Source organism: Salvelinus fontinalis, chromosome 5, assembly GCF_029448725.1.
Source record: "Salvelinus fontinalis isolate EN_2023a chromosome 5, ASM2944872v1, whole genome shotgun sequence".
Taxonomy (NCBI): Eukaryota; Metazoa; Chordata; class Actinopteri; order Salmoniformes; family Salmonidae; genus Salvelinus; species Salvelinus fontinalis.
The window spans coordinates 23,689,032-23,703,753 of record NC_074669.1 but is presented as its reverse complement, the minus strand read 5'-3'; the positions used below and the strand labels follow the sequence as shown (position 1 = coordinate 23,703,753).

Sequence of the window (14,722 nt, the reverse complement as noted above, 5' to 3'; positions counted from 1 at the left end):
ACATGCACTACATTATAATAACGACAGTGATACAGCATACTATTTTCTGTTTTTCAAATGTGCAAACCCAAACATTTAAATATTTGACTTTCAATCCTTTTATTTGAAAGGTGGATTGGTATAACCTACAATACATATGCTATGAAAAATAACATTTAAAATGTGATATTGCTACATCACTTGTTCGAGAAATGGTTTTGTTAATTCAATACAGCCTAAAGCCATATAAAACAGTAGGCACACTTGATTTAGCTAGCCAGGTGCAACCACAGGCAGGCAGAGTTTTCCCTTTTGGAAAAAAAACTCCACCTAGTGCACCAGTTGAGATAACCCTTATTCATGACACCAATTCCATTGCATTACATTGAGCCATTGGATGTCCCCTTTATCTTTGTGAGGCAAATTCCCCAACGCTGTCCAAATGCTGCCTACAAGCAAATACGCCTCGCACGGAATAATGTTTAGCAAATATTTACAACTTAACTTTCATATGAACGAGACAGAATCTGGAGACTGTGCTTCAGTTAGTGAAACTTTGCTAAACTGCGTACAGTAATCGTATCTTTCGTATTTTATGGATTCGGTCTCGCTGTTACTGAAAGTTGAGTTCCAAATGTTTCCAAAACCGTATTGCAAGGATTATTAACGTTTCTAAATGTTAAAACAGATAGTCGGGAATGTAGTTCACATGGAGCCAGCTGTACTCCATACCATCAGCTGAGAACCCAAGAAGGGGACTGGATGCAAGCCCCCTCGTGTTCTCGAGAGCTGCAGTCGAGCTAAATCAAGTGCGCCTACTAATGAACCTAAAACACTGAGAACTGGATACATAAAGAAACCTACTAGATTCAGAATAGATAATCATGACCAGTCAACAACACAGAACCAAACCGTATTGGATGTGAGATCTCTTCTTTAGCTGTGTGTGAGTTAATAGTTTTGATATTAGGCGTTTCTAAATTATCAGTTGGAGAGACCGATTCATTCTCCCAGTTTTCCTGTGTTCCTGTGTCTCCTGTTAAGTTGACGTTGATTGGCTGAGCGAAGGGGAAGGCATGGGTGTTGATTGGCTCTGGGGAGCCAGAGGTTCCGCTCTCATCCTGGTCTCTGGGTTGCTCGGAAACAAAGTGAGACTGGAAGAGAGCATGGATCTGGGAAAGGAAGGGATCTCCCTCCTCTGGCAGGGGCTCCAGATATCTCCCTAAAGATGCCATCATCTACAGAGAGATACAGAGGGTGAGACAGGGGTTGAGAAATAGAAGCAAGATGAGAAAAGACAGACAGCAGAGAGGAGGGGTTAGACAATAGAGAATGATAGAGCAATCTTCTTTGTATTTGTCCCATTATGGCGATTGAGTTGGTAAACAAACTGAAAGGGTGTATACTGACACCTAGAGTGCGGTTTGAAGACAACCGGTATAAAGACCAGGTTGGCAATTTAATGCCACCTGCATTTATGGAATGTTTGCTCACGAGTATAATTAATGGGCTGATCCCTCCCGATGAACCGGATGGAATTATGTGATCCTTCTTTAACCCATTGAAAGTCCCACTCAGTTAACTACTTCTAAATGGTGAAAGTCCTCAATGGCACTACCCATGCTAAAAACTGGCTTTTGTGCACTAGAGTCCTCTATCTCTATAGGTGAGACAGCGATATGAGCCAGGGAGGCAGTGTGATCTACCTTCTCCAGACAGGTCAGATGAGAGTCCCTGCGGAACAGCTTGTCCATCTGGACACTGCCGTGGGCATGTTTATATTTGCAGATGATCCACTCTGCCCTCCTCATCAGCTGGCCCCAGTCAGGCTGCTGCTGGGAACACTGGTAGTCAAACCTGTAGGGCAGCTCTGAAAAAGGGAAGGAGAGAGAGGATGAATATGCCAGGTCGATAATGGGTTGTAAAAGGGGTAATGTTAAGAGGCGTGTGTGTCGTACTCTGTGGTCCTGTAGGTCCTTGGTCCTCTCTGACCATCAGGCAGGTGGTCTGGGAATGTGGGGAGGGGTTAGCGGGGTCAAACGGACTCACGATCATCCCAATAAAGGGGGCTCCGCCTCGAGAGAAATAACTCTGAGAGAGAGGAGTGGCAGAGTCAGAAAACACGTGTGCACACACACAGTTACATGCACACACAGCTATATGTACCTGGAATTGGTCCTGTGTGTGTATATCCCGTAGAGAGGGGTTAGGGTGGAAGGTGGGGTGAGAGTGGTACCATCCCACTACAGCCAAGCCCAGGCTAGACAACATCTCACAGGCCTGGGTCTGAGACAACGGGTCCATCTCACACTGCAGACCTGTACTCACACTGTTACAAGGCTCCGCTGCAAAGATCTAGGACAAAGACACACACGGATACAGAGAGACGCGCGCGGGATATACTAGTGTTATCAGTATTTTCTTTATCATCATCATCATCATCAAGGTGGTGGTATCACCTTTAGGACTTTGTCCTCCTCGCTGTAAGCTCCTCCCAGTAGGCCGATAACCTCTCCCATCGACACATGAGCATGCTGGGTAAAAATACAAACAAAAAAGACACTGAGCCCTAAGACCAAAGCTTTGGTAAAGAACCCACACCGATATCTCTCTCTGTGTGTCCATATGTAAACACAGTTGCTATATTAGAGAAGATAGTACTCTATTACACAGTTCTTTATGAAGAGAGTACTTTATTAAATATATGTGTAGATGTATGTACTTACCATGTCCATGACGAGGAGAGCCTCAGCACACACTATCACCTGGAATGGCTCCGGTCTGTCCTCTCCAAACACACGGCACGGAATCAACTGGAACGGATCCAACAACCTGAGGATGGCGAGAGAGGGACTTTTAACACACATGTACACAAGGAACCACAGTATTTCGTGACCACACACATACACACGTATAAGTGGTGGTATACATCACCCACTCACCTTCTGTGCCTGGAAACTTTACAGGGTTTAGATTGCCGTCTCATCTCCTCTCTCCTCAGGGCTAGCTCCTCTGCACTCAGATGCTCGTATGTCTGTCCCTCCAGGTCTTTAGCATCACGCCATCTCCCCCACACGTCCCTCACACGACGCTTCCTGGTTCGCTACAACACACAACCAATCAACAAGCCATTAACAGCATGACATACACCTATAACAGGTCACAGACATCTCACATACACCTGATGAAGAGCCATCTTGAACCTGACATATAACTGTAATATAAATACAACAGTAGTGTATAGGGACCTTTAATAAAACAAATCAATTACATATAAACCTAAGCCTGACAAATACCTAACATAACTAAGTGTTGCCGTTTGGGCCAGCTAGAGTGGTCTGAGGGACAGTAGGGGGTCAGAGGCTATAGAGGTCAGAGGTCATGGGTTGTCTCACCATGCTCTGTAGTCTCTGTGCCAGTTGGTATTCCAGAGTGTCTCTGCTGTCTCTGGGTTTGGACCGATCCACCATCCGGGGACGGTTATAAACCGCCTGGTCTGGATGAGGGGGAAGACAGAACAGACAGAACAGACAAAAAAAATGTAATCAGAAAAAATTGCATAAGAAAGAGGAACAGAGAGAGAGACTGAGAAAAAGAACGAGACAATCAATGACACACTGGAAGTGAGTCCTAGTTACCACAGTTGAAGTTGATGGCGCCTATCAACTCCAGGTAGGTGTGTATTCTGCCAATACAGTTGACATCTCCACAGTTCTTCAGGCCAGGACGCACTGACGTCTTGTTCAAGTACCTGGGCTTACTCTTCAACCTGAGACAAACACACACAACAAGCATGTTGAAAATTAAACCTTGATGTCTCTGATTGGTTTTGTGTGTGTGTGTGTGTGTGTGTGTGTGTGTGTGTGTGTGTGTGTGTGTGTGTGTGTGTGTGTGTGTGTGTGTGTGTGTGTGTGTGTGTGTCTGTGTCTGTGTCTGTGTCTGTGTGTCTGTGTGTCTGTGTGTCTGTGTGTCTGTGTGTCTGTGTGTGTGTGTGTCTGTGTGTGTGTGTGTGTGTGTGTGTGTGTGCACCATTGGTCCAGGATGTAGTTCCTGATCCTCAGATATCTCCCTGGGGTTTTGGATGGTCGTCCCTCAAAGAATTCTGGGATAGCTTGTTTCTCCTCCTCTGTGATGGTTGCCGGGTCCAGCTCCACTTCCTGCTCTGGGTATTTAAGCTCCTCCTCTTCCTCTTCAGACTCCTCCCCCTCCCTTGCCTCTGTCCACCTAGACCCCCCTGTCTCCTCTCCAGACTCTACTGGGTCCCTCTGGGGCTCAGCAGTGCCCCCCTCACACTGTCCGCTGGCCTGCTCTGCTAGGCAGGGGGCTGTGAGGGAGGATGGAGTGCTACAGTTAGGCTGCTCCTGATCAGTCTCTCCCAGGCTGGGGAGTGTCTGGTTGGATAGGTCCTGGTGGGTCTCTCCCTGGTTGTCCAGCTCCTCTGGGGCTCCAGGCTCACATGTCTCAGTATGAACTCCTACCTGAAGGTCCTCTCCCTTCCCCTCAATCCTTCTGTTTTCTCGTCCATTTTCTTCTCCTATCACTCCAACCCCTCCTCCACTCCCTCCCTCATCGCTGAGGTCATCAGTGATGTCCACCTCTTCCTCCTCTTCGTCACCCAGTCTCTCTATCCGGACAACGTTGGTCAGAGCTGACAGGTGGCTGGGGACAGACAGTCCAGAGGTGGAAAATGCTGAGCCTGTCTCTGGGACATGGCCTAACACCACCGGAGCTGTAGGAGGCGCCACAGTAGTATTGCCCTCTGATTTAGCCTGCAGGCAGAGAGGAGGGGGAGACTAAAATGGTGAGAGGATGATGGGGACAGAGACTGGAGGATATCTCAAATATAGCCTGGTTGGCTGAGCTGGGAGAGGTGTAGACTAGAGGACAGTGTTACCTTGTGTTTGAAGTACTGTCTGGCGTAGCTCTTCACCTGGAAAACGGTCCGGCTGCCTACCAGCTTGGAGATCTTAGTCCATCTACGGCCAAACTGAGCCTGCGGGTTCAGGGCATATAGAAAGTAGGGAGTCATTTAAGATCAATGAGACAGGAGAGGAAAGAGAGGAAAGGAGAGGGTCATACCAGTCCTGTCTCAAACAGCACCTTCTCCTGCTCAGACCAGCGAGTGGCTGTCGAGGAGCCTGAAGCGGAGGACTTGGCTGGAGACCTGGGGACAACACGGCAGTCACAGTATCACGTCAGAGGGGAAAAAACACAATACGTCCAGAAGAGTTCACACATAAGGAAACCTGACTAACCTCTTCAATTTGGGTTTAGGGTTAGGTGGAGCGTTGGCCCACACACTCTCAGGCATCTCTTCACCTGTCAGATAATACCTAGAGAAGTGCTTAAGGACTGGAACACATCATATATCAAGACAAACAAACAAACATTACAATCTGACCAGGGGTGTGTCTACGCTCCATGAGAAGGATACTGCTCCTCCATCAACATGTTCTCGATCACTTCTCTGTTCTCTGCACTGATGGAGCGGTCCAGTTCCCACGGCTATAAAGAGAAAGTGAGTCAACACACACATGCAGACCAATACACAGAGTACACACTTAAATTACTTTGCATCATATTTCTTTGGTAGCAACACTTCTTACTAGGACGCCAGTATTGGTCTTCCATGCTGACTGCATGTACTGGTTCTGGAGTAGCGCTTCTCCGTCACCGAAGTCCCTGAAATAGGAATTATAGTTATTAGCTATGCATGACTATCACAAACGTCATAACAAGGAGAACATAGACAAGCAGGAAAATCTAAATGTTGGCTAGGGGATAGGTTAGTCTCTATTATATATGAATGGAGGATAAAAGTCAGAAAAGCAGGAATTCCTGATTAATCTGGAGAAAAGTCCTCATCCGCTGCATGCAAGGACAGTGGAGTGGGCGTGTCATGAATGTTGGGTTTCACGTGGACTACGAGTCGATATTCACGTCATAAGCAGGAACTCCCCTCGACCACGAAACAAACATCCTTTCCCATTGTAAGAGACAACTTCCTCGAAGTTTTTGTTATACTGAAATAACAAAACATGACAAAAAGCCTCTGTGTTGTTCAATGTACATGTAACGTTAACCAGGTAAAAGAAATCCCGACCCACGGTTCACAATTCTCCCACGTAGGGAAATTGAGACTGCGAGATGAGCCTTGTGGTTAGAGTGGGAAATTGTGGGGACCCGGTGTCTAAGTAGGCTACACATTTCCTCACAGGTAAGACATTTAAATAACGACTGCCTCTAAAAAACAACAAATCCCCTTTGAAAACAGTCTGTGTGGCATCGATACGAGTCAAACATTGATTCCAGTGTCAAAATGTACTAAAAAGTTAAATAAGATCATTTGTCACAGCCAGTCTCGTCGAAAACAGAGTTTGGAACCTCAGTGCGTCACAACGAGTAAATGATGGTTGGTTTTGAATTAATCATGCCTCCATTTGCCAAGCTCCACGTGCAAATCGCCCCTCCACCCACTTCGCTTCCCTTCATTAAGGGAGTTCTATTACACTGGCCCGGGTTGAACCGGGCAATGGCACATGTTGTGAATGTGCCTAGTCAATATGACCTGATGACTCCTCCAGTCCCCAGACTGAACTTTGGTAACATGGAGACAAGAACAAGATACTGCGGAAGGACAGGACGAGGCCTCAACCACAAGCAGCAAGACCCAGTCAAAGGCAGAGAGGAAATGACGGGTGCGGGTAGACTGTATGCAGATGATCCTCCGTCCTCGTATAATATGGCGGCACCAACGCCAACCCTCGTCCCTGGGATGGCGTTTGTAGAGTTGCCTGATGGCACGTGGGCCATGAAGCAGATGACACCACGGATTGTTGTCACCTACAAAAGGAACCAACGTGTTACCTGACTCTAGCTGTGTTCAAATACTCATACTAACCGTACTATTTGTGACTTAAATTTAGTATATAGTATGTTTATTGTTCATAGTATGGATATAGTCAGCATGCCAGACGTTCCCGGATGTCGTACTACATTCGAAAAAATATGAAGTATACAAGCTATTTCTGTGTTTTTAGGGCCCATAATCCAATTATTCAGAAAATGGGCGTGGCTTCACAACATTTTCAGATTTGAAGAAAATGGCGGAAAATATGCAGCCGGAGTCCAACGAGAGCGGATACAAATTCATTGCTTTAACTAATTATGACAAATGTTAAGAAAACGTTGAGCAATATAATAAAGTAATTACTTTTTAAATAAGTTACCTTACACGTTGTTGGCTGACAATTTGTTAGCAACGCTATCCTTATGAACCACATAGCATATCATTACAGTAGTATGTACCGGTATGTTAGCTAGCTAACGTTACCTAACGTTAGTTGGATACTAATACATCGAACTTAGTATATTAACTATATGCTATCTAACTAACTACCCAACGTTTATTGACTTGATCATCCTTAGCTTTGCTGTATAGTCGTTGTGCGTTCTCAATGGACATTCAGGTGCTTTCGTAAATTCACTCTGGCTATCTACTCCGATTTCAGAGCACTCTCGTCTGAGGGTACCAGAGCGCAGAATAACTGATGAATTTACGAGCGCTCAACACCTATTGAATATGGCCAGTGTCGGTAAACGTTGGCAAAAAGGCATAATTAAATTGTTGCCAGCAGCAGTTACAGTCACCAACGCTCTGGATAACATGATAAATGACTGCTAGCGCAAGTAAAATAGTCAGAGTGAGATGTTCTCTCATTTGTGTCTGGAAGTAACTAGCAAGCTAGCCAACGTTAGCTTGGGTGCTTGACTGCCGTTGAAAGGTCAGAATCAGCTACTCCTCGGCCCGAGCGTTTAGTGTGCGCTCCGAGAGCGAAACACTCTGAATTTACAAACGGACAATGCTCTGAATTTTCAAAAAGCCCAGAGCGCACTCTGGCACTCCAGATTGAATTTAAGAACACACCCGAAGTCGTAAAATGTCTAGCTAGTCATTTGTTACGCTAACAAGCTAGCAAGAGGTTGCATTGCAACAGTATCAACTTCCGGTAGACAGGCGAAGCGCACGTACGCTCAACTGAAAGGATACCGTTTGTTTACAGTATACTAAAATAAACTAATAGCATGTAGTATATACTCATTAAGTATATAGTATACAGTATGCTAGTATGGGTATTCGAATACAGCTACTGTGTTACGTAACTTTCCTTAACTGTCACATGTTGGGGGGAGAATGTGTTGTGTGGCTGTAGTGAAAGGAGGCATGGGCTTGGGCAAAAAAGGGGTATAAAAACCAATGCAAAAGATAGGGAAGGAGCGGAGATTCTGGGGAAGACAGATCAGGAACTGATTGATGTATTAGAAGTTAGAATACTTTGGGGGTAAGGTAAGAACATAACTTAATGACTATTGTTAGATGCTACTGCGTTGTAATTGCTATATATATATACATATATATATATTTTTTTTTTTACTATAAGATTCAGCAGATGTGAAACCAAAAGAGACGTATTACTGGTTTTCATTAACTAGTTACATTATTTGTTGAATGAAGTGCTAAAGAAAAAAAGTAGCATTATAACAGCGGGCCCTCAGGGGTGCGTGCTCAGTCCACTCCTGTACTCACGACTGAATGGCCAGGCACGACTCCAGACTAGAGGTTGACCGATTATGATTTTTCAACGCCGATACTGATACCGATTATTGGAGGACCAAAAAAAAGCTGATGCCGATTAAATCGGACGATTTTTAAATGTATTTATTTATTTGTAATAATGACAATTACAACAATACTGAATGAACACTATTATTTTAACTTAATATAATACATCAATAAAATCAATTTAGCTTCAAATAAATAATAAACATGTTCAATTTGATTTAAATAATGGAAAAACAAAGTGTTGGAGAAGAAAGTATAAGTGCAATATGTGCCATGTAAGAAAGCTTTCGTTTAAGTTCCTTGCTCAGAACATGAGAACATATGAAAGCTGGTGGTTCCTTTTAACATGAGTCTTCAATATTCCCAGGTAAGAAGTTTTAGGTTGTAGTTATTACAGGACTATTTCTCTCTATACCATTTGTATTTCATATACCTTTGACTATTGGATGTTCTTATAGGCACATTAGTATTGCCAGTGTAACAGTATAGCTTCCGTCCCTCTCCTCGTCCCTACCTGGGCTCGAACCAGGAACATATCGACAACAGCAACCCTCGAAGCATCGTTACCCATCGCTCCACACAAGCCACGGCCCTTGCAGAGCAAGAGGAACAACTACTTCATGGTCTCAGACCGAGTGACATCACCGATTGAAACGCTATTAGCGCGCACCCCGCTAACTATCTAGCCATTTCACATCGGTTACACCAGCCTAATCTCGGTAGTTGATAGGCTTGAAGTCATAAATAGGGGAATGCTTGAAGCACAGGGAAGAGCTGCTGGCAAACGCACAAAAGTGCTGTTTGAATGAATGCTTACGAGCCTGCTGCTGCCTACCACCGCTCAGTCAGACTGCTCTATCAAATCATAGACTTAATTATAACATAACACAGAAATACGAGCCTTATGTCATTAATATGGTCAAATTCGTAAAGTAGCATTTCGAAAACAAAACGTTTATTCTTTCAGTGAAATACGGAACCGTTACGTATTTTATCTAACGGGTGGCATCCATAAGTCTAAATATTCCTGTTACATTGCACAACCTTCAATGTTATGTCATAATTACGTAAAATTCTTGCAAATTGGTTCTCAATGAGCCAGGCGGCCCAAACTGTTGCATATACCCTGACTCTGCATGCAATTAACGCAAGAGAAGTGACAGAAGTGATTTCCCTAGTTTAATATTGCCTGCTATCCTGGATTTCTTTTAACTTAATATTCAGGTCAAAAAAATATACCACCCATGAGGGTGACTCACCCGCCAACTAGAAAGGGAGGACCAGCTGCTAGCAAGAGTCTCTGAGATTATGCCGTGTTTATAAAAATAGTATAACCCTGTGGCTAAACGTGTTCTGCGTGAACGGCGAGATAACACGCAGTAAGAGCCAGGCCACACTAAAATAGTTCAAAGCGGATTATAAATAAATATTGAATTGCTCGTTGACGCGTAGTATACCTTGTCACAAACTAACCATAAAGTTTTAACAGTAGGAAGGAGTGAGCTAACCTCTGTGGCAAGCAGGGATAGACCAAGATGGGTGACCTGGGTTGATCAATTGGAGTTCAGGGCTCCACTGCTAACTCAGTTTAGGGTAGGAAGACAGGGAGGCCACCTCATTGGGGAAGAGGCTCATACCGCAGGATAATCCAGGCATACAATGCGCGGTGGGAGTTGACCCATCCTGTAAGGTCAAGAGAAGATCCAGAGGGAAAGACTACCCGCGCGTGAGTGAACCTAGTAGGACCATCTGGGAGGCGGGGAGCGAGAGCGCTCTTCTCAAATTAAACAGTAATCTGCGCCGTTTGGTCATGTTATCAATAAGGCAGCTAGGTGAATCGTCTTTTCCATCAAATAAATGTTAGAATTTTCAAACTAGCTTTCATTGGGAAGACAGACAAAGTGTTTTTATGAAAAGCAATTACTTTTTGAGCCGACTTCGCCGTTGGCCAGAGGGGCACCTGGCTCACACCCGGCAGGCAGCCCAGTTCCAAAACGATTGCAATCACTTTTTACCCGGTTTAAACTCCTCCTGTCGTGATAATCTGGCCCAGATAAACAAACCCCTCCATTGACTGGCGCTCCACTGTTTCATCGCCTTCAACGCATTTAAAGGATCACGACCGTTTTAAACTGAAAAGCCCTATACAGATTGACCAACTATGGTTTGCATGCCCTGCCGAAGGACCCTTATCATGCGGAATAGGTGGTTGGAGTTTGTTGGTCCCCAGTGGTGGTGAGTATACCGGTAGCTAGGTCATTGACTGCTGGTTATGTATACTTTGATAATACTTATCCCTAACTAGCTAGCTAATGTAAGCCTACCTCAATACAAATCTGATTTGGCTAGGAAACATTTCAAAAGGCAAATAATTAGTTGGAAAACCTTTTGTCATGATTGTGATGTCGCTAAATTGACTTTAGATGCAGTATAACTTTAGCCAGCTAACAAAGATGGCAGGGACAATTTTTTTATGAACTTTGCTAGTAACAAAAAAGTTACCATCTCACTAAAGTAAATTTAAAGTAAATTTGACAACATCATAATATGGCAAAGTTGTTTCCAAGTAATTATTTGCCTACTTTATCAATGCCATCATATTTCCATGCTAGTAAATTTGTGTAATTTAGACTAAACAATCAGATTATCCTCTGGAGGCGCAAACCATATCTCGAGCACAAATACATGTTTGATGCAGCTATGGTGGTACTAGTTCATTCATGTCTGACTACAATAGTGTACTAACTAGCAGCAACAAACTCAAACCAACCCAGGGCCATAGCAAAACATGTCACAGTTGGTTACATAGTGTAACGGTGTCACCGGCCCGAATCTAATCCGATCTGGAGCCAGTCAGTCTACATCTGTGAAGCATAGAATTATCTTCCAAACGAGATTACATTATTTCTCGAGCTATGTTTATAATTTAGGGATGATGACAATCGTTGACCCAGTTCTTCCTGTTAGAAAAAGTGCACAGTTGGGTGCCGGATTGATCCCCTGGTCATGAATGGACTGCCGGGATCTACCAAAAGGAGCGAAGGTGGGTATCAAAACATGACCAACAATGTGATTGCAATAGTTTAGCGACTTCCAAAAATAATTTAATTCACTGTTCACTTGCAATTTTCACAGCTTGTCAGGCTAGACCTCAGAATAAGTGTCATGCGTGAACAAGTACCTGTTGTTGCCCGTCTCCCTCGACTCCTATGAAAAGGATAATTCATCACGAGGCCTGATAGTGTTACTGCCCTCATGACACAGATGGCTTCATCAACAACGACAGGTAATGTGTGTTATTTGAAAAGTAGGCCAATTCCCCAGACAAGCAGATACAACCAGCAGAGTAATTTGGGTTGTGAAGGGCAATAGCAAAAAGTATTGTCCTTTCTTGAGAACAAAATTAAATTTACCGCTTGGCTGTCTATTATATCAACCCGTCACAGGCCCTCTTAGTCAACACCATATTATAAAATTGCCTTTTGCAGTTGTTCGAGAGATGTCCAGGTTGCAGGCAAACATGCAGCATAGAGAAGACCAGAAAGGGAGCCCTCATCAGCATCATGCAGACACGCCCTCACTGTGAGCATTCCTATGAATGGAACAGTCAGCCACACGTTGGCAAGCATCCGGCCAGCAACATTCACCTGTCAGCAGCAACAGCTTTCACATGCTCATCATTTGTACAAATACAGAAGGTAACACACTTCATTACTTTGATACATTTGATAACACAATTGTAAACATAATTTATGTAAACTGACATTATTTGTTGCTTATTTTGTACTTCTTAGTCGCATATAATGTCCAGGGCATACCTAACCCGGTGGAACCAGCCTGATCGTTGTGCTCACGATTCCATTTCACTTCATGTACCAACTGAATCTCAGTTCATGTAGTAAGTAGTACGAGCAACACAAATGAGGTACAAATGATTCAATTGGCACATGCACATTCACTCTGAGTTGAGCAACACAACTGGTGGTTGTATTCAATACGTTTTTATTAAAACAATGAATTTCAGCAACCCGCGGAAGGACCGCAGTTGTACAGGACAAAGCATTTTCAGAATTGACCATTTTTACAAGAATCGACTGATGGTAACAATGTTGTTACTAGCAAATCCTGCGACCAGGAGTTGAGTGTTCCTCAACTAACAATATATCTAACTGCCTGTAGCTATTGAACTCAACCTGCAGGTTAGTTTGTTGTGATTGACTGGAGGAAAGGGCAAGGTGTGTCTTTGTGGTGGCAAGGACACACCCCCAAGCCAACTCACATTTGGATTATGTCATGGCCGCCAGCATTTCTTGAGGAGTAAGCCCCAAAATGAGTCCAAATCAGCAGGTGCAGTTCTCCTTTCATTTGTTTAGTATAACTCCACTACTACTTGTAGCTGTACAGTCTGTGTTGTTGGTCTTGGCTAGCTTAATGTTTCGGGTTGGTTTCTACCTAGCACTCCCGGGGATACTAACACCGTCATGAAAAGGGGCACGAGGGAAGCCCTACAATATTACCACAGACAGAACAATGACACATATTTCACTGGATGTAAATGTGAAACATCAGGTTGGCGTTTCCACTTACTACCAAATATGGGGATGAGAGGAAGCCCAGTGGCCGACAGTGGGAGAAGATCGAGCTAGAGGGATTTGGCAAATTTTCTAATCGGTTAAACATTTGATCTCCATATGGTTTTCTGTTTCCAAAACTAGAATCTGTAACCGACAGAGTGAACTACGTTTTCTAGAATTTACTCTTTGCCAAAGTTTTTAAAATTAGGAGTTCAAGGGCTGCTAACTAAGTTATTGCACAAGCGCACATCAGAGTAGGCGTTCCCTAATGGGAATATGCAAATAAATGCTAGAACACGCCAATAGGATCTCACTAGCTCGTGCTTGGCTCTGCCCACTTCAACTGATTAATTTGTTTCCATTGGAAACGACTGGCTCTGGTCAATCTTGGGGTAGTTTTAAAAAACTTTGATATTACGTTTTTTGCAAGAAGTGAGAACTCTCAGGAGAAGGCAATGTTGAAAAGTAATCTTTAGACATGTATTTTCTCTTAAATGTAGCTATGTAATTGTAGCTATGTAAATGTAGCTATGTAATTTTCATCAATGGGAATTGATGGAAATTTATGTAAAAATGTATCACTAGCCACTTTAAACAATGCCACTTAATATAATGTTTACATACCCTACATTACTCATCTCATATGTATATACTGTACTCTATATCATCTACTGCATCTTGCCATCTTTATGTAATACATGTATCACAATCCACTTTAAACTATGCCACTTTGTTTATATATCCTACATTACTCATCTCATATGTATATACTGTACTCTATACCATCTACTGCATCTTGCCTATGCCATTCTGTACCATCACTCATTCATATATCTTTATGTACATATTCTTTATCCCTTTACACTTGTGTGTATAAGGTTGTGGAATTGTTAGATTACGCGTTGGTTATTACTGCATTGTCGGAACTAGAAGCACACGCATTTCGCTACACTCGCATTAACATCTGCTAACCATGTGTGTGACAAATAAAATTTGATTTGATTGACTAAAACAAGCAGACAATTGTATTTGAATTTTTTTTGTTTTGTTGCTGTGAACCAATGGGGTAAGCATGGGTTGTGCGTATGGAACATATCTTTTATTTTATCTCAAAATACATGGGACCTACATTGCGTTTATTTTTGTTCAGTATAGCTCGAAATAACGCCTGATCAAGCTGGACAACCCTGTTGTCGAAATCAGCTAGCTAACGTTACGTCTAAACTAGTCTACCGTGCTAGCCATGGCTATTGAGTTTCCAATGAGTTATTTAATGGCTGATTCTTTGAATCGCCCAAATATCTAAACTGTATATGAATTCATTTTAGCCCATCAAACACAGAAAAACGCTCTTACCCTAAATCAGGATCATATTCGTCTCCTTCGATATCAACGACATCCAGCTCGTCCGCCATGTTGGCTAGCCAAATTTCAAACAAGGGGGCAAGAGCCTACTCATTCACAATACCGACATGATTCCTCGACAGCGACACCAAGTGGTGAGTGATGGTCACTTTCAAACAATGATTTGGTTTCGTAATTTCTT

At 43.4% G+C, this 14,722-nt stretch overlaps 1 protein-coding gene across 2 annotated transcripts; it reads right to left on the bottom strand.

The window, feature by feature from the left end:
* Positions 1-82: 82 nt before the first annotated feature.
* Positions 83-14,680, bottom strand: LOC129855348 (histone H2A deubiquitinase MYSM1-like). 2 transcript variants are annotated; one of them, XM_055922903.1, is made up of 16 exons: positions 14,533-14,675; positions 5,586-5,661; positions 5,414-5,484; positions 5,235-5,312; positions 5,059-5,143; positions 4,874-4,972; positions 4,009-4,748; positions 3,618-3,748; positions 3,375-3,475; positions 2,922-3,082; positions 2,706-2,811; positions 2,439-2,513; positions 2,146-2,334; positions 1,938-2,070; positions 1,686-1,849; positions 83-1,217 (listed from the first exon to the last, which is right to left on the bottom strand). In XM_055922903.1, exons 1-16 carry the CDS (start codon positions 14,589-14,591, stop codon positions 849-851), a joined length of 2,637 nt encoding a protein of 878 aa, XP_055778878.1. In that variant the 5' UTR covers positions 14,592-14,675; the 3' UTR covers positions 83-848. The 2 variants fall into 2 exon arrangements, with proteins under 2 accessions (XP_055778878.1, XP_055778877.1); XM_055922902.1 differs by having other exon boundaries at positions 1,938-2,334; positions 14,533-14,680.
* Between the last annotated feature and the right edge of the window lie 42 nt (positions 14,681-14,722).